Source organism: Colossoma macropomum, unplaced genomic scaffold (assembly GCF_904425465.1).
Source record: "Colossoma macropomum unplaced genomic scaffold, Colossoma_macropomum, whole genome shotgun sequence".
Lineage (NCBI taxonomy): Eukaryota > Metazoa > Chordata > Actinopteri > Characiformes > Serrasalmidae > Colossoma > Colossoma macropomum.
In genome coordinates, this window is record NW_023494802.1 from 32,461,673 (window position 1) to 32,485,881 (window position 24,209).

At 36.1% G+C, this 24,209-nt stretch overlaps 1 protein-coding gene across 7 annotated transcripts in view; it reads right to left on the reverse strand.

Moving 5' to 3' along the window:
- Window positions 1-6,222: 6,222 nt before the first annotated feature.
- LOC118822342 (complement receptor type 1-like) overlaps window positions 6,223-24,209 on the reverse strand; it is a 32,966-nt gene continuing 14,979 nt past the window's right edge. For 5 of the 7 annotated variants that reach the window (XM_036591321.1, XM_036591324.1, XM_036591319.1 and 2 more), the window contains exons 9-14: window positions 21,962-22,144; window positions 19,651-19,833; window positions 17,781-17,951; window positions 15,943-15,993; window positions 14,395-14,431; window positions 6,223-9,481 (exon numbers count right to left, since the gene is read on the reverse strand). In XM_036591321.1, coding sequence (XP_036447214.1) covers window positions 9,424-9,481; window positions 14,395-14,431; window positions 15,943-15,993; window positions 17,781-17,951; window positions 19,651-19,833; window positions 21,962-22,144 — 683 coding nt within the window. In that variant the 3' untranslated portion in view covers window positions 6,223-9,423. Of the gene's footprint in view, window positions 9,482-13,919; window positions 13,994-14,394; window positions 14,432-15,942; window positions 15,994-17,780; window positions 17,952-19,650; window positions 19,834-21,961; window positions 22,145-24,209 lie in introns of all 7 variants that reach the window. The other 2 variants (XM_036591323.1, XM_036591326.1) reach the window with 2 other exon arrangements.

The window sequence follows — 24,209 nt, forward strand, 5'->3', positions numbered from 1 at the left end:
AAACTAGAAGACTAAATACCCTCAGAGGTTTGATCATGTTATCCTTAAAAATCCATTGAAACCTTTTTATCAGGTTAAGTCAAGGGGTCATATCTTTTTTTATATTTTATTTTTGTCCACTTATGATGCTTGTGGGTTTATGTACTTCAAATAGTCATAATTCATTTTTATATAACCATTTTCCTGTGTGTTTCCGTTGATTAAATCATTCAGTTCCGCCCAAACAGCTTCCTTTCAACAGGGTGTGTTTACCCAACACCCAACCAAATGTGAGCAGGCAGGAAGTTACATTCACTTGCCTAGTCATGCAAACTTTTTATACAGACCATTCTACCAAATTGGTTCAGACTGCAGTCAAACACAAAAGAACAATTAAGTCTTCAGACCAAGGATTAGGTAATGATCTATTTAAACCCGAGCCATTAGTTGAGATAGTAATAAGCTAATAATAAACAAAATCATTTATAGGGAACTTTCTGTCGGGAGGTGGCTGCGTTTTTCAGTTACGCTCAACATCAGCTAAAATTGTATCTAAAGTAAAGCTATTATCGTATTGGTAGTGACCAACTGGAGCCCCACTGTGAGCCCTGAATGGATTTGAGTGGGCAGTACACCACTGGATTAGCCCACATATAACCTGACACAGGCCCATTGCGGGTCTCTCCACGCTAGGCCTACATCACCTAGCCCACTGATGGCCCCAAATGGAGTAGGGTGGACAGAACATCAATGTGCTAGCCCACAGATAACCTGACACAGGCCCACTGTGGGTCACTCCACACTGGGCCCACATTAGTCCAATGTGGGCCCTTAATGAATTTGAATGGGCAGTACATTGCAGCTAGCGCATAGATTATCCAACAATGCTTAAACTTACTAAAAATTATTTTAATATTTCTTAGCTGAGCAAGGATGTTCAAAAAGTTCAATATCAAACAAAGAAAAGGATATTTACAAATAGTTTAATATTATTTAACTGAGGATATTAAAAAATATTTGAATATATTTTGCAGAAGAAAGATTTGAAAAATAGTTTAATATTATTTAGCTGACTGAGGATATTAAAATTTTACTGCATATATTTTGCAGAACATACGTACATAATCAAAACCGCTTATCCTTCTGGGTCACGGTGGGGTGCTGGAGCCTATCCCAGCTGTCATTGGGCGGAAGGCAGGATACACCCTGGACAGGTCACCAGTCCATCGCAGGGCAGACAGACAGAGTCACACACACCTAGGGGCAATTCAGCATGTCCAAACAGCCTGACTGCATGTTTTTGGACTGTGGGAGGAAACTGGAGTACCCGGAGGAAACCCACGCAGACACGGGGAGAACAGGCAAACTCCACACAGAAATGACCCTGGTCGCCCGGCCGGGAATCGAACCCAGGCCATTCTTGCTGTGAGGCGATAGTGCTACCCACTGCGCCACCGTGCTGCCCATTTCGCAGAACAAGGATATTAAAAAATAGATCATGCACCGTGGAAAGCAAAAAGTACAGAAATTGTCTTGACCTAAAGACATAGAGTAAAGCTTTCCACTAATAGTATATTTTTTATTAATTAGTTGAACATTGACATTTGCAGTTACTGATTTGGCTCCCTCTGGTGGCCAGAGAAATATAAAACACCTCTTGCTCTAATTAAAATTTGCTGAAATCAAATTATATGATTTCCTGTACAGTTAAGCAACCTACACATATTTGTAAAGTGTTAATGTGTCATTAAGATGCATAATTTGAAACAATAGTCATGTTTTTATTTTAATCTTAGACAGGAATAATTACATTTTAGATTGTTGGCAGTACATTGAGCATTGTAGGAGCCAACTTAAGCCAATTCAAGCCAAATCTCATAGGTTTCCTCAACTGATTATTTGCAATATATATATCATTTTTGGTCACAATCAGAGCATAAGTGACAGATTTGTGGTCCCTTGTTTCCGAATAGGCTGGACCGCACTGATTGATCCATAACTTGCAATAACATTGTGCTTAAAAGCCAAGGTTTTTTAAATAATCATTGATCTTGAGACTTTGACGGTTATATAGACCAAGTTTGAGGTGTTGCAAAAACATTTCAGCAAGCAGTATGAAAACATCAGTTTTCAAACTCCGATGATTTACAGAAAAACAATAGAGTTTTTTAAAAGACTTGTATAAGCAAAATTGCTTGGCTCAGTGGAATACATAAAATTCTGAAAGTTCCTTTGCCGCAAGATAGATGTTGCAAAGACTATGACCATAAGTATGTTTGAAGTCATAATTTGCATTTAATGCTGATGCTCCTTCTGCTGGGCAGAAAAGATATTACCCTTATTAATTATGTGGCCATCCTGGCTTTAACTCAAATTTCCACATTTCCTGTGCAATTTTGGAACAGACATATAATTGCAATGTTTTAGACGTTAATAAGATGTGTAATTTAAAACCATTATCTTTTCTTTATTTCATTCATAGAAGAATATAATGACATTTTAATAATTACGCACTAGATTAAGTGTTGTAGGGGCTTATGATAATCAAGTTAAATGAAACTTTGCATGTTTCATCAGAAAACAGTAGTGTACAAGTTTACCAAGATGTATCACAATCACCTAAAAACTAAAGAATCTATAGCCCCCTAAGTCAGAAAAGGCCAGGCCGAACAGATTCATTGGTGTTGATATCTTGAAAAACCTCAGACTAGTAGAAAAATGTAGATGTCACATATTTTGCCAATTATGATGATAAATTTGGGGGCGGAGCTAAAAACTTGCAGTGGTGTGTTGGTGTAGAATAAAGCAAGGATTATGTAGAAGCAAGAATTTTGAGGGTAGCCCCAATGGTTCAGGAGATATGGGCAAAAACGTAAAATGTTGCTCTATAGCACCACCATCAGGCCAACTGGGGTTTCATTTCAGTTGCCTGAGTAGTGGGGGGGGAATCTACACCTACCCTCTAAGTTTGGTCTTTGGATGACTTACGGTGTCTTCTCCACAAACCATTTTAGGGCAGAAAAAGAATAATAATAATAATAATAAGAAAAATCCGAGCAAAAGCAATAGGGTTCCATGCACCTAAAGGTGCTTGGACCCCTAAATATCAATTGAAAGGTTCTTTAGAGAACCAAATGAGGTTCCTCTATGGTATCATTCAAAAGAAGTAGGGTATAAGCTGTTATCCAAACCACTATGGGGAAACCACTGGTTCTGCTGGATAGTATTTGTGGACAGGGTTCTGTAGGTGCTGGAAGGTATGATATGACTTAGTGGCCTGATTCTGCTGAGAAATACTGAACTGAATCAGACCTTTTCTTGTAAATTATTACTGTCGAATTATTATTCAACATTGCATATATGAGTGAGAAATTTAAATGCAAACATACAAATACACTACAATTTGCTTAGAACATTTTCATTGTAATATTGATCCTGATATACTTTCACATGTTAGGAGTACAAAATAAGTAGATGACAGTTTAGGTGTTTATGGCTGACATATAGAGCTCATAAGAGAAGTGAAGAAGTATTGTGTATTTATTTTAGTCTGTGCGATGTCAGAAATAAAGGTGCTGTGCAGCATCATCAAGGTGCCAACAATGTAAATGTTCCCTCAAAAGTACAACAATGATTTCAAGCTCCAACTTTGTACCTTAAATATGCTTCTCCCAGAGTAAAGCTACATATTTGTACCTTTTCATGGCCTGAAGATTAAAATAGAACAATGAAATAAAAAGCACAGATAGGGTGTGTGGAGTCAATACAACTTAGAAAAAAAAAGAATGTTTCCATTCTTTGCCTTTATTGCGGCTTCCTTTCTTTTCAGGAGACTGGCTTCCAGTTTTTCAACGAAACCTACAGGGACATTTTTCCACACCTCCAAAGGTCAGTTTTAGAATTTGCCATCTTCCACAGGGTGTAGGTGCTTTTTAATGACGTGATGTGATACACCACAGAACCCACAGTTGCTCTCTCTTTCCACTGCCCTCCCTTCAGTGCTAATAAGAGTTACCGGTGGACAGTGGTTATTGGCAGAGTGCTGCTTCTTACATGAATATTAAACAGAACAGTTACACAGAAGCCTTAACAACTAGGGTTTCCTTAGCCAGCTTCCATTCTTTTCAAGAGACTTGCTTTTAGTTTTTCAAAGAAATCTGCAGTGATATCAAAAGTTCAGTCTTAGAAGTTGGGTGAATTTTCTGATTCTCACGATTGAAATTATCCAAAACACATTCAGTGATGTTAAGGTCTGGGCTCTGGGGTGGCCAGTCCATTGTTCTGTGAACATGCTTTCTTTTATCTATTTCCTTTCCCGTTATTGCTTCTTGACAGCTGTCAGTGTGACTCTACATCACATATACGAGGCTTCCTGGGCGGGCCTCCTGACTGACTCTACAGTGCAGCTACAAGGCTTCCAGGCTGGCCGCAATAAAATGCTATGGAATCCCAGGCTAAGGTGTTTCTAGGCTGTTGCTACATAATCCTGAGTGGTTGCTTTTTTTTTTCTGCCCGCCACCACCCCCCCTCTTCAGAGGAACAATTTTTCTTTATTACTGTATTACAAATTTCTTCTAGTATATGCTGTCATCGTGTAGAGGGAAGACAACAAACTGCAAACATACAAGCAAACAAAAATTACAAGGGGGGATAAAGGAGAAAAAAAATGTTAGAAATTGGCAGAAGAAAACAAACATATAGAACATGTAAAAAAAAAAAAGAAGAAAAAAGAAAACAGAAATGATAATATATGTACCCTCAGAGAATGAACTAAGCTATAGCTATTTATAATACCTGCCATATATATTTATTTGTGTGTGTGTGAGTGTGTGTGTTAATATGTGAACAGGAACATTCGGGTAGAGGCACCACAGGTAGGTATAAAAGCTGATGGAAGTTAAGGTGGTTGTAGAATGTTGTTAAGTGTTGACTATGTTTATTCGTATTAATGAGATTTGTTTTTGACAGATGCTGAGATGTTTTTCCATAGCTATGTGTTCTAGAAATGTTTCCATTGATTGATGGTAATCTTTTTCCTTGTTTTCCATTTTGTCAGAATAGTCTTTTTAGTGATGGCTAACGCCACAAAAAGTGTTGTTTTCTTCCTTGTTTAGATGGACTGATGATGTGTCACCTAACAGACAGAGTGATGGGGATGGGGAGATGGGTTGTTTTAACAATGGAGTTAGTTGATTTATAACAAGTTGCCAGAAGTATTTGACTGGTATGCAATACCACAAGGCATGTATGTAATTGTCTGGAGTGTTTAGTGAACAGTGTCTACAGATTTCAGAGTCTACTATTCCCATCTTATAGAGCCTTTGCCCAGTGTAGTGTACTCTGTGAATTACCTTATATTGTATGAGATGAAGGTTAGTATTGTTAGTCATGCTAAATGTGTTTTCCAGAATGTTTGTCCAGGTTTGTTGAGGTTGGTAGAGGGTGTAACCAAGAGATCTTCTTCCCACTTTTTCCTTGGTACATAAGTTGTGTTAAATGTTGAGGCTTAGGGATGATCCTGTGCCATTTGTAGTAGTTTCTTGGGCATAACAATAGTACTTAAAAATATTTAACAATGTATTATTCAACATACATTAAACTTTTGTGTTTCAAATTATGACTTTAGGGGTACTTTAAAGGCTAGTTAAGACTTGGTCTTGCTCTCATTTGGACTCTTGACTAGGTGGTCTTAACTACAGCCCTACAGGCAACTATATCCTGCACCAAGGTGCCATTAAACCTTTGAGCAAATCCACAAAACAAAAACTCAATAGAAAGAAACCAGAAGTTATAACCAAAGCCCAGACAACAGTCCAGTTGCACTTGTAGTGCGTTGCAGTTCCACCAGTTTTTGCAGTAGACTGACAGACAGTAAAAGGAAAAAAAAACATTATGATATTTCTGATAAAGGAACTAACAGTAAACCTTTAAGTCAAGGGGGCTCTAACTTTTAAATGAGTGCATGCATTACTTCAGTGTTGTAAAGGGAAGCCCATTTAAGAATCTGAAATAAAAAGACATCAAATATCTACAATCATGTATACAGTCATTTCATTGCCTGCTTGTCTGCCTTACTTAACGTAACGTTTGTGTCGACATGATAAACCCCCCACTGATATTTAAAATCATAGTATGATCATCTCCTAAGCAAGCTGTCTATTTAGAATACATGTTCTGAAAGGAGCACATTCTTCCTGGCATGTTTGTCATATGTTATAAAAAAATCTACACATAAGGCATATGTCGTGTTAGCAATGGCATCTTTAATCTGCTTTAATCTGTTCCAAACACATTCATTAATAACCGTTATTCACTCAGCAGCGGGTTTTAAACTCAGAATGAACAGAAAAACTATAAAAGTTTCAGCTTTCAAGCACAACATTTAAACAGGAAAAAGCTAAAATAAAATAATAAAATAATAAAAAAAAATAAAACCAATCAATTAAGCCAGCTATTTTTTTAGGAAGCATAAGCAATTTTTTGAGCATTCTGTTTGACTGAACTACCCAGGAGGATAAGTGGTTTAAATAGGTGTGTGTTTGACTAAACTAACTCAATATAGTTATAAAAACACCCTTCATTTATTTGGTTTCTAGTGAAAAAAGCAGAAAAAAATTGAATGCAAAATTACACAGAACTCTCAACAACTAAATTTTTTTGTAAGTATTTAGTGTCTCACTCTTTGCTTTTTTTACAGCTTCCATTCTTTTCAGGAGACCTGCTTTCAGTTTCTTAAAAAATCTGCAGGGAAATTTTTCCACACCTCCAAAGTTCAGTCTTAGAGGTTGGTTGCATTTTTGCTTCTCATCATCAAAGTACTTCCAAACACATTCAGTGATGTTAAGGTCTAGACTCTGGGGTGGTCAGTCTATTGTTCTGAGAACACCAGCAGCTTCTTTCTTTAATTTGCAAATTTTCTTCCTTATTTCATTGCCTTTTCTCAGCAATGGCTTTTTGACAGCTATGCACTTTTCTCTGTCACCTGAACTCTTTAGTTTCGTGATTTAGGCCCTATATAATTGCAATTTTACACTTGATACAGATATTGATCTTTGAAACCAATACTAATCCCAAATGATTGTGTGTTGTGTGAGCATGCAGGCATTTTACCACGCAATATTTGGAAACTCCTGATTTTTTCTTTTTTTCTTGGACTTTCCCTTCTTTACGCAATTTTATCTCATCTCCTCAGAAATATCTTCTGGAAAATGGCTATTCTGAGTGGAAATTAAATAAAATAAAGGGTGTTCTCTGACTTTTGCACAGTACTATACTTTCATACACACATACTTACAAAGTATGTGGGTGTAAGTTTTAAAACGGCTGAAATTATAAGCATAAAAATAATATCTTTCCATGTTAAGGATCAATAATACATTACAAGAAAAATTTACATGCAGCTAAATATTATTCAGTAGAACCACACAACTAAAAATAAAAAGTGCTTAGCAAGTCTGGAAGCTTTGGCATGTAATAAATAGTTCGATTGTTCAGTACTGCCTTTTAAATTGACCTTTGGTGTAATCTTGGTCCAGCACATATAAAATTTATTTGCATCTCCAAACAATTTAGGCTTAACAGTCTCAACAGCCTTTCGCAGGACTACACCTATCTCAGTGCAAAGCTACAGCTTCTGCAGCAGAATTACATTAGTAACATCCAACATATTGGTCCCCATTCTCAGTGTCATTATAACATTCCCACTTTTCAGTCAAAACAGATGGGCCAAATTCTTTTACTGTTTGATGCCCTCTTAAGAAAAAAAAAAAATGTAGGGATACATTGATACCATTTTTTCAGACCGAGTACGGGTACGAGTATGTCTTTTAGTGCTTGCCGATACCGAAACCATAATGAGCAATCTACTTAGAATTAAGTAGTTGCTAGTGTAATAAGGGCAATGTACATTAACAGTTAAGACGTTAAATCTAGATGATTTTAAATGACATGCATTAGATAGCCAAGTTACCTTTGATCAAATAGTGTTGCAGTGGAAAGAGCAGGGTTTAGTTCAACATCAGAAAAACACTTCTATACGGCTATGGGTAGAGTATGTTTCATAGTTCCTCATCTGTCTCTTTTAACAACAGTCTCTGTGGCATAGTGACAGAATCAGATTTTAGAAATCTTGTTCCTCACACAGTATGTTTGAATAGACCATTGTGTATGGACAAGGCCTACGATTTATATATTCACATTGTACAAAAACGCTTGATCCAACTGACATGCCTCATTAAACAGCCCCTGCAGACAGCTCTGTCCTTTACTGCCAGCAAGCGCTGTTTGTTCATTAACATACTAGCGAACAATAGACTTACATTACATGGTATCAGGCAGTAGACAAATGCTGAAATCATGCATTTTTCAGTATGAGTAAATGAGCATAGTATAGGTCCAATACCCGAAATCATTAATGGTATCAATGCATCCCTAATAATAATTAGACAGTGGTAGACAAAATATACAAATGTAGTACTTGAATAAAAGGAAAAGTGCCTATAAATATTACACAAGTAAAAGTCCAAAGATACTTGCTTTTAAATGTATCTGAGAATCCAAAGTAAAAGTACTGCAAGATATTCCCAATATACCTCAATTTAGGAAACAGGAAACATTTCACCTGCTGCCTAAAATCCAGATAAATCGAGTTTCTAACTTGCTGAAAGCTTGTCAGAGGTGCCCAGGCCTAGTTACAGTTGCTAAGCTGGACAAGAAAAATGCACTATGACTATTTCATTTGTGGAATTGCATCATATTCTTCTAGATAATATTGAAAATCTAGTTTCTATGGAAAGTGGTGGAGTAGAAATTAAGATATTTTACTGTCAAATGTAGTTGAGAGAAAGTAAAACTCTCAAAAATTGGAAATACTTTAATAAGTACCCACACATAAAAAAATTACGCAAGTACAGTAACGAAGAACATGTACTTCGTTGCTATCCACCACTGAATAATGATAAAGTACCTTACAGCAAAAGTTAGGACAAAGACAAAAGCCACTAGCTGTGGTTTGAGCACAGCTGTGAGAAAATGAACACAATCAGAAAAAAAAGCAGACACTGCATTAAAAAGCACACACATCTTATCTAATGGACAGTGATATATTCACTCAAAAATGCCAGTTTTTATCTCAATCAGATTACATTCATGGTCAGCATGGGCATTCAAAATCAGCCACAGTAAAAAAAAATAAATGCATTGAATTTACCTGATTTACATTTCTACATCATTTCCACACAAAACACAATTACTCTCTAAAAAATGTAAGAAAAAATCAAGTATATCTGGAATTTTTCTATGTAGAAATGACATACACATTTGAATCAAGGAAATTCAAGCCATCACTTTTTTCACTGCGTAAATACTTTTCCGAAAGAAACTCGCCCAGCATTTGAATAAACTGGAGAGGACACCCAGTCAAGCTTGTGTTTGGTGTATGCCATGTTATTTGAGTGAAGATTCCTCCTTGGAATACTGTATGGCCAGGGAATAGCTGTTGGATCTGGAAAGATTACAGAGAACACCCAAGTAAGTGAATATTATTGCCTTTGCGGTGGGGGGGTGTTGAGGGTTGTAATCAACATAAAAGTATTTATGTTGCTTTTGTTCCATCTCGTTCTGCCTTTTTTCAATAGCAAAAAAAATCAAAAAGAGTAGTTCAATTATATGGTCACCAAATAGGTGAGCACTGTACAATTTTCAAGGCTTTGTTCAATAAATGTCAAATCGTCTATCTTAACAACTGCTTAATGGTAAACTAGTAGAGAGGAGCTGGTTAGCATTAGCTTAGCTTTGCTCACCACAGAACATGTTTGATCCTGGACAACCAAAGCATCAACACAAATGATAATGATTCATAGCTGTGGGAGTGAAGTCAAGCTGCTGCTGTTGGAGGGACAGAGAGGCAAAATTAAACTGTTCTGTGGTGTTTGTACCAAACATCACTGTACAGGTAAGATTCTGACCAAATGACGCTCACCTGAAACAAGTGATGATAAACACTAACATCTGAGAAAGCAAAAGTCAAGTAAGTGGAGCTGGAGTGACAGAAAGCTGAAATCGAACCTGTTCTGTGGTGTTTGTAACTGTATGTTTTGGCTAAGCTAACAAGAGCTTAGTTAGCAGGCCAAATATGCCAAACATCACAGCACCGACTTGGTTCCAGCTAACTATGATAAGATGACACTCACTTATAAGATATCTGAAAGCGCAAAATCGAGTGACTGGTGTTAGAATAAAAGCTGAAATGCTATCATGCTTAACTACACGTTTTCCTGGCTCTGATTTTTCTACTCTTTCCATCAGCATCACCTATCAATGAGCTCCTCTAAAATACAAAGGGGTGGAATGTGTTTATTTAGCTGTTCAGACATGAAATAAATTTGAAATGTTATAATTTTTAAATACTGGCATAAGTTTTAATGCAATATTGACAGTAGTCACAGGAATATATTTTCATTGTTTTTGGTGAGAGCTAACATCAGCTAGAGTAGTTATCCTAGTAAGTGATTAAGCAGGGCTGGCTATCATAATAAAATAATAACATCAATACCAATAGCAACACTTCTACACCAATTCCCGAACAACAGAGAATGTGAGTGTAGCTCAAATCAGAAATGTGTGATATTGGCAGGTGATAGTAGTGGGTATATTTATGGACCGTAACATGCATGCACTATGTAATTTAGACGGCCAATCACTAGTGTATATTCTGGAACAAGCACGCTGATAGGCTCACAGCTGCTGAGAACACTGACTCCCTTAGGTATTGAAATGGAAATAACATTTTCGCTACTGTGTACTATTGGAGCAATTCAGTCTGAAGTACTGAATTTCCATATCTAGCCTAACCATTAGTCAGAGTGGGAAGCTTTCAAGTGTCTTGTAGGCCTAATGTTTGTTTTTTAGCTTTAGTTCAATCAATTTTTCAACAGTTCAGCATAATTAAATCACTGAGACGTAAAAAAGGCATTCAGAGTGGTCGGATATGAAAGGCTCCATTCTAGAGAAACTAACAGAGTCATAACTGGTCACAGTGGTGGTGATAGGAACCAGACATCTGAATATACATTAGAGGAGGTTATTACACAAACTGATTCCAAATAGGCTGATGAAGACATTGTTTTACGATTGTTGAGATAAGCCTTTGGCCTAGGACATATTTTTGTAAATACTTTCATTGTGGAAAGGTATATGCAGGGTGTTGTCAGGCAAATTAGTCCCTAAAAACATATTTTTTCTATTTCTATTTTACCATCTTCAGCATTATATATAAGAACAGTAAGTTTACAGATCATTTTGGATAGTACATAAAATGCGCTGTAGACATTGCAGCTCTTAGTTTCTACCACCACCACATCCAAGTCAGTAAGAACACAGCATTTCACATCAAACCACTCTGAATGATTTTGTTTCTTTGTCAACGACTAAAATATGTCGAAATTGAGAAAAATCAATGGATTTCCTTTTTAATATGACCATACGTCTGTTACTCTTATTTCACAATTAAGTTCGGGTTGGAAACAAAAGGGTTAAATCTGAAACACCCGATGGATAAGTGTCAGGCTTTAAAATAGGCATTATGTTCCCTGTTAGATACAGTTAGATACAGCCAAGCGAGATACAGTTAGATACAGCCAAACGAGATACAGTTAGATACAGCCAAATGAGATAATTAGATACAGCCAAATGAAATACAGTTAGATACAGCCAAACGAGATAATTAGATACAGCCAAATGAAATACAGTTAGATACAGCCAAACGAGATACTGTTAGATACAGCCAAATGAGATACTGTTAGATACAGCCAAACGAGATACTGTTAGATACAGCCAAGCAAGCTCTCTCATTGGTTAGGCCTACACAAGCTGTACAAACAGCCTAATGCATCGGATTAACCACTAACATAATTAGGAACAGCAAGTGGATTTACAATGGGGCGGATCAATTTCTGGAGAAAAAAAAGATCACTCAAGGCCTTCTGGAAGTTCTAGATACATCACTTATTAATCCGATAACTGCAGAAAATCAGATTTTGTCAGTAATCCAATCAACGCATTTATATGCACTTGAGTAAGCTGATAATGAGGAACCTCCAGGTCTACATGAGTCAGGCAGTAATCGAATGTCTGCTTTGCAACCAGCCAATAAACTCACAGAAGAACATGACGTAAAAGTAACATAAACTTAAACTTCATGCCGCAGCTTTTTAAAAATACATCGCGCCACGAACATACATCATCTAGAAGATGAAGAATACTTAAATCCCTCATTTCGTTGTCACTCCAACAGTGTTTGGCTGCCATCTCACAGCAGTGCTGCTTGCTTATTTCTTTTGCAAATGTGCAGACTGAGAATTCTAAAAGAAATCCAAATAAGAGGATACATGTACTGAGAAATCCGATTATGATCAGTGCATGTAACGCACTTACTGACTTTAATCTAGAACTGGCAAAATTAGCTTAGAGCTAACATATTACCAGAAGTACTACCAAATCCCCACAGGTGCGCTAACAGAAGCATTATTGTAGTCCTTCTTTTTCCTCATTTTTGACCAAGTCTTGTCCTTTGACCCAAACAGTGTTTGGCAAAATACTTTGAAAAAACAGTGATGTATTCATAGTGAATACACTGTCGAAAATGTTTTCAGTAATGTATTCCATTACAATATATAAGAAAGTAATGAAAACATTTAGAATATATTTAGAATACATATTGATAAGACACATAGGAAAACTCTGCTGTAATGTTTATTTAATTCACACTGCTACTGGTAGGCATTTTTTTTCAAGTAATCCTTCTTTTAATGTTTCATGGAAAATATGCGCTGAAAATCAGTTCTTTTCTTTTCTCTGTCACCGCCTGCTTCTGACCACTGCTGCTCCAACAGCCCTCAGCAGAAATCCAGTACCACACCGATGCTAAACTTATCACTCACAAATGTCCACTACTGAGATTATTAGTTTGATCATTGATTTGTTTATTAACTCTAAGATTAACTGATCATTACATTGATTTATCAGTCTACTCAGGCTTTAGCAGGAACTTTAGTGTTTGTGAAGAAGCCGTTAAAGAAGTTCTCTTTACAGTTCATCGAATGAGCATGTTTTCTGCATGCCATGTGCTGATTTTAAAATAGTTAACAAACAAGCATTGATGATGCTTCTTTTGAACATTGTGTTTTTATTAAGTATTCTCAAAGTATTCTTATAAAAATGTAAAAGGTAACTGTATTTCGACTACTGACTTTACAAAATGTAACTTGGACTGAATATAGATAATTAATTCCTGTATTTTGAATACGTTTTCCTAATACTTGTATTTTATTACATCCCAACCCTGGACCCAAACTGAAGGCCTAGCAGTAATACTGATGGTTCGCTACTACCATTAATGAAGCATTTTCTGTATTTGGGTAAAATCTTGCTAGTAATTCTAGTAATTGTAACCCTAGATATATATGGTCTCTATCCAAAAAAAGCAAATATTCTTAATTTCTTTCAACATTATTTGAACACAGCAGCTGCCCTTTACATTGTGTTGAACTTTGCTTGTCTATTTTGTTGTTTACTTTTTTTATCATTTTGTTTTTACCATTTGAAAATGACAACCACTGTTTACATTGTGTTAAAATTTCATGATGAATGGACCAATAGAAATAAAATCGAAAGTTAAGAAAGTTTTCTTTCTTTTCCTGTAAAGTTACTTTTTTGGAGATACAAGGTTTTGTTCTGACAGCGACAACATACTATTTCTGCTTTTGGGCCTATCATGGTCCTGACCATCTGTCATGTGGTTTTATCAGGTTTCGTAGAGTAACTAGCAGCAAAATTATCCAGTAGAAACAATAAGAAAATAAGTAGGATCAGTATCTAGGCCAGCAAAGAAGTTAGTGCTACCAAAACAATGATTAAGCAGATACACGTACTGTTTTCCTTACCAGGACAGTGAGTGTGCTATAACTCGCCCTCTTCAATTATAGTGGCCACTTTTCCAGAGTAAACACGTCTACAGCTGCAATCCAAAGGTCCAGCATTGGTCATTTTGGGTGTAGCTAAATATCCAGGTACATTTAATCTCAGCCCACTTCCCTGATATCAGTTTAACTGCAATACTTACCCAGGACTTCGTCAGTTTAAAAAACATGTGCCTACTATATGTTCACTTTATCTAAGAGAAGCAGTTTCTGTCCTGCAGGCATCACAGTGTGGTATGCATACAATGCAACCAATAACAGCAATTCAGATCAGCTTTGTGGTGGTTATTAGAGCAAAAAAAACTTGTTACACCTACAGCATGCTGAAAGCAGTAAGGAGAATGACATGAATACTAACTGACTTTAAAAATAAATTATAAACCTTATTAGTTCACTATGTTGTTCTGAACATTTGTCCAAATGCTCTTAAAAGACTTACTGTTTTTTTTTCTTCTTTAAACACAGCAGAGCAGCAGCTGGATGAAAAACAGAAAACATAATTAATCTATAAGCAAGTTTTGTAAATATTTTATCTTGTTTCATGTTCTTTCTTTTATCTATACGACTGAGAAAGTCTAAGAAAACAAATACCCTTAACCTATATATAAGCATCCTGTGACCACTGATGCAGGACTAGAGGATGACTAACACAAACTGTGCAGCAACAGATGAGCTACCTGTGAACTGTCTCTGACTTTACATCTACAAGGTGGACCAACAAGGTAGGTGTGTCTGACAGAGTGGACAGTGAGTGGACACAGTGTTTAAGAAGTGTTTAAATAACAAATTATGCAAAGAAACTATGGACTACAGTCTGTAATTGTAGAGCTACAAAGTGCCCTTATTTGGTAAGCGGAGCTATAAAATGGACAAGGTGTGTAGATATAAGGTAGGTGTAGCTAATAAAGAGCTCAGTGAGTGTATATTTCTATATACTGGGATATTAGTTGACTCAACTAATATTCCAGTATATTAAACTCAGAAAATAAAATTTCAAAAATGCCATATTTAAGTGTGTTCCTGTAGTGGATGTGTTAACTTCTTTTCACTTCAAAAATCAGCAAAACATGTCATAAGACTGGGGTGTTTGTTTGCATACAGCTATAAATATAAGGCATGACAGAGGGCAAATTCCCTTATTCTCTCATCAACAGGGAAAAGATCAGAGAATACACAAATGAAATGAGACAAAAGTGTGCTGACCTTCAAAAATCAAGCATTGTCTATTAAAAAATAGCTACATGACACATACTGAAACTTTGACTGGATCTGGTTTCTATGGTGAAATGAGACAGAAAACAGAACCTGAAACAAAATAGGGTTTGTGATGTTTTGGGACTGGTTTTCCGCAAAAGGATCTGCGAACCTTGTTAGGATACATGGCATTATTTTTTTATATTAAATCTTAAATGACAGATTTTTTTCAGGGTGTTTGTTTTCTTAGACTAAATTTACTCCAGTTAAAGTTTTTTTCCCTCACATTGCAAGTGTAAGCTTTAGCTAATTAACCCTTTTTACCCATCTTTACTAAGGGTGCTAACTGTATCTGTTATGCCAAAATAACCCAAATGATAACCTAATCTAATGTTTAATGTCTAACCTTTCTACATGTATTTTAACCAAGTGAACCTGTCGATATGACTAAGTTATTAACATAGCAAGTGCTGGAACAAAAAGTGGGTGTGCATGGTAGGTGCTTAGTCAAGTTTCAACCAGTATTCAATTCAATATCTGTTAGTCATCAACAGAATACTTCCCTAACACCAACCTAAACCTTGCTTTAACCACACAGCATTGCCACAGTTAAAGGGGGTATTTAGATTCCTCACTGGACTTCCATTAAATGAACAATCAGAGTATTTGTAGCCAATAAATAATCAAAAATATAATAAAGTGAAACCAAAATCTTTATTTCAGAGGTGGATAATGATGGTCCAGACGGTCAGTCAGTCACTTAATTAATGTAACAATTCATTCTAACACTTACCCAGCAACAAGAGGAGTATCAGTAAAACAAACACCAAAATCCCATAGTGACCTATGAAACATGACAAAGAATAAATTCAACTTGAGATTTCATTTGCTTAAAAATATTATTTTTGTCACTCAATCTGTAGCTAGTAATATGAATGCAAAAATTAATAAAATAAAATCAATAAAAACTTGTTTACAAAATTTCAAAAGACTTGAGGTAGCCTGTCAGTTTTGGCACATGTATGTCAATAAAGGGCGCTATAAAAGTTGTATAAAAGTACCCATACATCCAATCAAGCTGAAATTTTGCATGCTACATCTTTGAGCTTATTTACAAGACGGTTTTTTTAAGGATGATTTGATAATTGGAAAAACTGTGGCTGCCATCAGCCAATCAGATTTCAGCTTATATTTGACAGGCTTAACATTGACCAATCATTATTAAACTTGAGTCTCGACTCTCGATTAGCCTAAGAAGTTTCAAAAGATTTGACCACTGGAGGCATTGACCACGTCTTGTACATTATTTCACTTCAGGAGATGAAACTGGGTTAAAATAATGCAATTTAGTGATCTTAATAACTTAACAATTACAAGCGTTTTCAAGAAATGCAATGAAATCCTTCTAACATCAACTACTTGAAAACAACCCTTTGCAAACCAGTTTTAATCTGATCATTTCAAAATTGGTCTTGAAATAATCTGTGTAAATTCAATTATTCAAAATTGTTTACTTTTCTGCCCACCATAGTCACCACATATTAATTAATAATTGAGGCTTTGGCGATTTTGAATTACATTACTAAAACTCAAGAACTGTTTGTCTCCTTAAACCTCTCAAATTAAACCACTTATATAAACAAAGATTCAGAAGAGGCAGGCAAAATTTGACAAAAACAGGCTTTTGGGGATGATACAGTGCACAATAAATCTTAAAATCCATTAAAAAAACTATTGCTATTATTTTTATTAGTTTCCTGCAGATAAATAAAGCGTCTGGTGTGATTCTGTTCTTTTTAAGCTGAACAACTCTGCAAATACAAGATATTTCAGAAACTTGACTGCTTCTCCAGCATTTTAAATTATTCTTTTAAAGGCTGCAGCTTAGTAAGCCAAGGTCAAACAGTCAGACTCGACAAAACTTGAAAAGAATCTGCACTGAAGGCCCGAGATGAATAATCATAACATATGAAGGACTATTGATAAACTCTGACTTTCAATCATTCATCTCCTGTCTGCGAAAATGCCCCAGACCTCACCGGGCATCTAACGATTTACAGACAGTTACCGTAATTTTACAGATGCATTAAGATAACAGGCCTCTTACCAGTAAAGTTAGCTATCTAGCATCCTTCTGCAATTCAATTCATTGTAACATTTCAAACTGCCTGCCCTCAAAAATCCATCCCACAGCAGTTGTGGTTTTTCAAAAGTTCATTTCACCTTCAGAGAGAGTTTTTTTTCTAGCTTTTCAATGAGAAAATGTGGCTCTGCTGTAGGATACATGGGCCAATAATACCCAATAATCATCCAGAACTCGGTCCTGGTCTACAACTGTCTGAAGCCACTATATAGATTTTTTTACACATTAATTCCTTATTTGGAATTTGGATTCCATGCATTATACTTTGGTGTTACTTAACATAAACTCTTATCTAAACTAAAAAAAAAGACCTATAACAGATCCCTGCCAAAAGGAGTCTGAAGGAAATTTTCATTTCCTCCTACTACTACACTCAAAGGTGAATTTCATTTACGTGAAAATTTTAAGCACTAAACCGATGCATTTTCAAACTTAAAGATTAAACAGCAGAACTATTTTTGAATTTTTATTCACCCAGTATAACTTACCCACACATTGAGGAGCAGGATGAAAGTTTCCTTCATCAGAACAGACCACTTTTGAAGCTCTATTGTAAAAGAGTATTTTACAAAGGTAACTGACTTCTTGTCCATACTCATATGTCTCTTGGTCTGGTTTAAATTGTCCGGTATGCATATGAGGTCTTAGACATTTCACCACTAAAAAGAGAAGAATTGCAATGAATCAGTTAAAACAGTGTGATTAAACACACACACACACACACACACACACACACACACACACACACACACACACAAAAGTTCTCAGATGTTTCAGAACACATTGAAATGCAATTGAAATTGCTTTGTATGCAACATCATGGATACGGTCATTATTCTACTTGACTCAAATTAGATTCAAAATATCATTAAAATATTAAATTGTGAACCTAATATTGTGAACTAAATCAAACTGAATCGAATCTTGAGCTGAGTGTATCATAACATATCTAAGAAATAGTGATCCCAAACATTATTGTTGATATTAAGTTGATGTGAAATTAGAACTGCAGTCAGAAAAAATTGGTAATGCAGACAAATTACACAATTAATACTGTAAAAATAAACTCTAAATAATACACCTAAGAAAAATCTAACAAATTTCTATCGAAAAATTATATTAAAAATTAAAATTCTATTAATTTTTATATATATATATTTTATATGTATATATGACATAAGTGTTCAGACACCACACATTAATTACATTAGTACTTGCAACACTGAGGTTCAGTTTTGGCTGATTCCTCTCAGCAAATCTTCTTTAATTCCTCAACCTTTCCCATCTTCTCCCCTTTCTTGGCTAATGAGGTTAAATAATCCTCTAATATATCCTGGTACATCTCTCCATTAATATTTCCATTGTTGACATGTTATGCCCCAGTAGCATTTGCAGAGAAGCAGCCCTATATCATGATGCTCCCACCTTCATACTTCACTGCGAGGATATGCTGCTGTTGGGATCATATGCACAACCCTTCTTTCTCTAAACATGATGAGCTGAATAATTACAAAGAGTTTTATTTTTGATTCAGAGTACATTGTTCCAAAACCGTTCTGATTTGTGTGCAGTTTTAAGACGTGCATCTTGGTGCGGTGCAGTTCATTGCATATAGTTCTGTGTGTAACTGTCGTTCCTGCTGCTTTCAATTCGTCCTGCGACTCTGCTAGTTTCTCCCTCCTTTACATTAGTCTGAGAGAAATCTTGCACGGCACACCTGTCTGAGGATGATTAGTTGTGATTTTATGAACTTTCCTCTTGCCTGTTATCAACCAAATGTACTGACAGGGATGTTCAAGGTCTTTGCGAAGGCTCTGTTGTAGAGGTTTGTGTGAGACTGTTGTTTCAGTCCCATTCCCGCAGAAAATCTGAATCATTTGTCCCGCTCTAGCGTGCAGTTGCGTCAAAGCGAACAGACATCCAATATCTGACACAGTCTAATCATAGAGACATTATCCTATACATTAATAATATTATCTCTAAGAACTTTAGAAAGCTCCTGTAACTCCACCATGATTCCTACTTGTTGAGTGAAATCCTGCCAACCATTGGCAATGTCTTTTAGACACTGTTAGAAATAAAGATTCTGTACCACCCCAGTGACAAGAAGGGGACTGCCCCAGTGACAGTTTCATACCTTTATTTCTGAGAGTGCAATGATACCAAATGCAATTTGCACTACAATATTTTTATTTTTGTATTGTTAATATGTTGAGGTTGATTTATTTTTATTTTTAACCTTTTTAACAAAACAAAACAAAAGATGTGTAAACCTGATTGTGAAAGTGTCTGAATACTTGCCTCCCCTCACTGTACCTAATGTAAAGCAATAAAGATGAAAAAATAAAAGCCACCTACTCTGACACCGAGGAGGAGAAGGGTGAAAAGTTCCATCACCAGAACACGTTCTTTCTGAAGCTCCAATAAGTTTGAAGCCTTTCATACATGAGTATGTCACAGCTTGTCCATATGTATAAACGTCCTGGAGTTGCTCATTAATTCGTCCATTCTCTATACCAGGAGGTGTTGGGCATGTGATCACTGAAAGGACAAGAAATGCAGTTATTTCAGGTTTGACACACTGACACTGACTGCACTCAATGATTACAGTCCTCACTAAATAGTAGAAAAGAGAGGGGCACCAACTGTTCTCAAGAAGAAATTTCTTCTTAACACAGTTTTTTTTTACAAAGATTCTGACATTCACTAAATGTGTTTTCTGTTTTGGGATTTGTTCTTAGGTAAGAACAGAATCCACACTATCATATAAACAGTACTCAAAGCTTCATTTTGTCAGAGACTGTGAACATTTTAAACAATATAATAGAAGAAAATAATATTTTTTTCCCTGGTAATCAGTGTTGCATCAATGCTGATACTGGCACTTAAAAAGCAGTATCAGTACCAGTAATAGAGAATACCGATAGCATGAGGCAATTTTTGACATGCATGTGCCAGTAGAAAGAAAGCATCACATCAGAGGTGTGGGTTGACAAGCAGTAGTGACGATGCTCACTGCAAAATCTATAATAGTAATAGTATTAATTATAATATATGAATAATGTAAGTGTACTGTTTGAACACTAAAGTTTGCAAACTACCAGCACCAATCAACACTTCCCTCCAGCTCTCCTTCTGCCTCCCAGCTCGAGTGTCATTAGTACTTTCCTCTTGCCTGTTATCAACCAAATGTACTGACAGGGATGTTCAAGGTCTTTGCTAAGGCTCTGTTGTAGAGGTTTGCGCAAGATTGTTGTTTCAGTCCCACTCCCGCAGAAAATCTGAATCGCGCAGTTGCGTCAAAGCAAATTGACATCCAATATCTGACACAGTCTAATCACAGATACATTATCCTATACACTGCGCCGCTTCAGTGAATCGCGTGAGACTCCCGCTTCACACGCGCAGCCTGTTTGAAAGCACTGACCACTTACCATGGGGGCCGAAATGAAAAGCAAGACTTTGTGAATCAGACCTATGAGAATGTGGGTGTTGTTCACGTGATCGGTTGCTTGAGAATGACTTTATTCATTGTAACTGTTTTACTGTTATATTGTTTATATATATATGATTTAGTGATCTACTTCATTTAGGCTATTAATTGATTTGTGGAATTTCTCTTCATGCCTGCTTCTACCCGCTACCAGGGGTCTGATTTCCCACCCGCTCCAGCAAGCAACACTGAAAATTACTCCCGCAGCACAAGATATTGTGACGGGTCCCGTTGGAATCCGTGGTAGTGCAGACCTCTACTCTGTAGCTGTGTCTCTGTAGTGCTGGTTAATAGTATTATCTCTAAGAACTTTAGAAAGCTCCTTCAACTTCACCATGATTCCTACTTGTTGAGTGAAATCCTGCCAACCATTGGCAATGTCTTTTAGACACTGTTAGAAATAAAGATTCTGTACAGGTACATTTTTCATTCATTAAGGTACAAAAAATGCAACTGTAGCCTCAAAGGTTTTAAAGTGGTTTTAAGGACCAGTTGTGTACCTTAAATAGGTTTTTCCAGGTAAAAAGTACATATTTGTACCTTTTCATAAACTCATGTTGTAAAACAGAACAATAAAATAAAAAGTCTGGAGACGAGACGGGGTGTGTGGAGTCAATACAACTTAGAAAATATCATTTCAGTGGATCATGGTACAGTTATGTTCCCTGACTAAAGGTACTGAGATGTACCCCTGAGGGTACCACCCCAGTGACAAGAAGGGGACTGCCCCAGTGACAGTTTCATACCTTTATTTCTGAGAGTGTAATGATACCAAATGCAATTTGCACTACAATATTTTTATTTTTGTATTGTTAATATGTTGAGGTTGATTTATTTTTATTTTTAAAAATAAAAAAAATGTCTGTGTCTGAATACTTGCCTCCCCTCACTGTACCTCTTCTTTCAAAAACTTCATTCAGCACTTAATTCATTATAGTATCTCCATTCTGTGCCTCACAGTATTTGCTATGGAAGTTTATTTGCTCACTTGGCACTGAATCTCACTCTTATTCTCAATACTGTTGCATGAAGGACTTTAGAAATGCTGAATACGCCTCATACTGAAATCATGTGTAATCATAAAAACATATCTGAGAACAAAACTTCAGGAGCCAGTGAAAAACTCTCTATGTTAAATATTAAAGCAATAAAGATCCAAAAATAAAAGCCACCTACTCTGACACCGAGGAGGAGAAGGTTGAAAAGTTCCATCACCAGAACATGTTCTTTCTGAAGCTCCAATAAGTTCAAAGCCTTCCATACATGAGTATGTCACAGCTTGTCCATATGTATAAACGTCCTGGAGTTGCTCATTAATTCGTCCATTCTCTATACCAGGAGGTTTCGGGCATGTGATCACTGAAAAGACAAGAAAGGCAGTTATTTCAGGTTTAAAACACTGACACTGACTGCACTCAATGGTCACAGTCCTCACTAAATAGTAGAAAAGAGAGGGGCAGTGGGGCTGTTACAGGCTGAAAATGACTTTAAGTAATTATCAATGACTGATGCACCAACTTGAGAAAGTGCAACCAATATTAACTACAGTGAGAGTCCAGAGCATTTCATCAATAAGCCTCTCTCACCAACTGTTCTCAAGAAGAAATTTCTTCTTAACACCCACTTACGCAGTTTTTTTTTACAAAGATTCTGACATTCACTAAATGTGTTTTCTGAACAGAATCCACACACATAAATCATGAATCTGACGTCGATTTTTTCTTAGGACCTTTCTCAAGAAGAAATTTAAGAAAAAACTTATGAAGATATGATGAATGAGGCCCAATGTTCTTGTGCGATTACATACGACAGATATATCATACTATATTTTCTTAGTCATCAATTATAAATACTGGATTCAAAAAAATGTTAGCATCCAATTAGAGACAATGTCACACTAGACAGACCAGTAAACAGTACTGTGCAAAAGTCAGGGACCACCCTTCATTTATTTAATGTCCAGTCAAAACAACCATTTAGCACAAGTTTCAGAAGATACTTAGATGTAATATAATCCATTTGTATAAGAAAGTGGATGGTCTAAAGAAAATAAGTGGAAAAAAAACAGTTTCTAAAACTAGTATATAAGTTTATAACGAAAGCAGGACTCCTAGAACTGTGCAAGGCCTGGTAGACCAGCTAAACTGTCACTATCAAAAAAGCAAAAGAAACAGCTGAAAATCAAGCTCCACTCTTATTTTAGATCTGTAAAAATCCACAAGTGTTTCTGTCCTTCCTTCCACTGTGAGATGACAACTCAACACTATGAGTCTGAAAAAACGAGCAGCTGTCAAGGACCAGTTAAACAATAAAATAAAAAAAATTAATATCAAAATATAAAACAAACCAATACAAACAAGCTGCTGGTGTTCTCAGAACAATGGACTGTCCACCCCACAGTCCAAACCTTTACATCACTGAATGTGTTTGAGAATGTGGTGAGAAGCAGAAAACACAACCAACTTTTATGACTGAACAAAGGGGGGACAAACTAAATACACCAAAGTTTGATATTATATTTAGTTGCTGATGTCTATGTGTAATTTTCTATTAAACATATGATTTCTGATTTTTGCCTGACACTGAAAAATAACTTAGTGCCCATTTTGATGACTTGAATGTATTTCCTTGGCTTTTGTGTCTCTGTGAGGCCTTGTATTTCTGGTATGGCTGTTCCTTGAGAAAGTTACTGCGACATGAGATAAGGACTTTGTTTATGTCCATCTCCAAACTATCCTACCAGCCTGTGGCAGTGGACCTGGAAATGTGTTAAAGTGTTAATTAAATAAAGTTAGATTATGTCCTGAAATTAAATTTATATCTTTCAAACTTGTATATATAGTGCTCTCAAAAAGATTTGGACCCTCTATCCATTGGTAAACATTAATAAAGTTGTTTAAATTATTTCATAAAATGTTTAACACAACAATATTTGTTTTAGAGAAAAATACTTCCAGCACAACATCAAACTGATGGTAGACTCTCTGTGTGGAGAAAGTCTGGAAGGGAATTCCAACCAGACTGCAATAAGAGTACTGTAAAACAAGTCTGAAGCTTTGTCTTATGGTTTAGAAAACAGACATCAACATCAATATATGTGTTTGGGATTATTTGGATTGCAAGAAAGAAAAAATGCAACCAACTTCTAAGACTGAACTTTGGAGATGCAGAAAACATATCCCTGCCGATTTATTTTGAAGAAGTGAAAGCCAGTCTCCTCAAGAGAATGGAAGCTGTAAGAAAGGGTGGACACACTAAATACTGAAGAAAATTATGCTATGTTTAGTTATTAAGGCTTCTTTTCTGTTAAATATATGTTTTTTGCTTTCCTTCAACAATAAAAATGAGCATTTATTGTTAACTGTATTTAGTGGCCTTTGCTGGCTGGAAACAAATGAAGTGGGTGTCTGGTCTCTTTTGCACA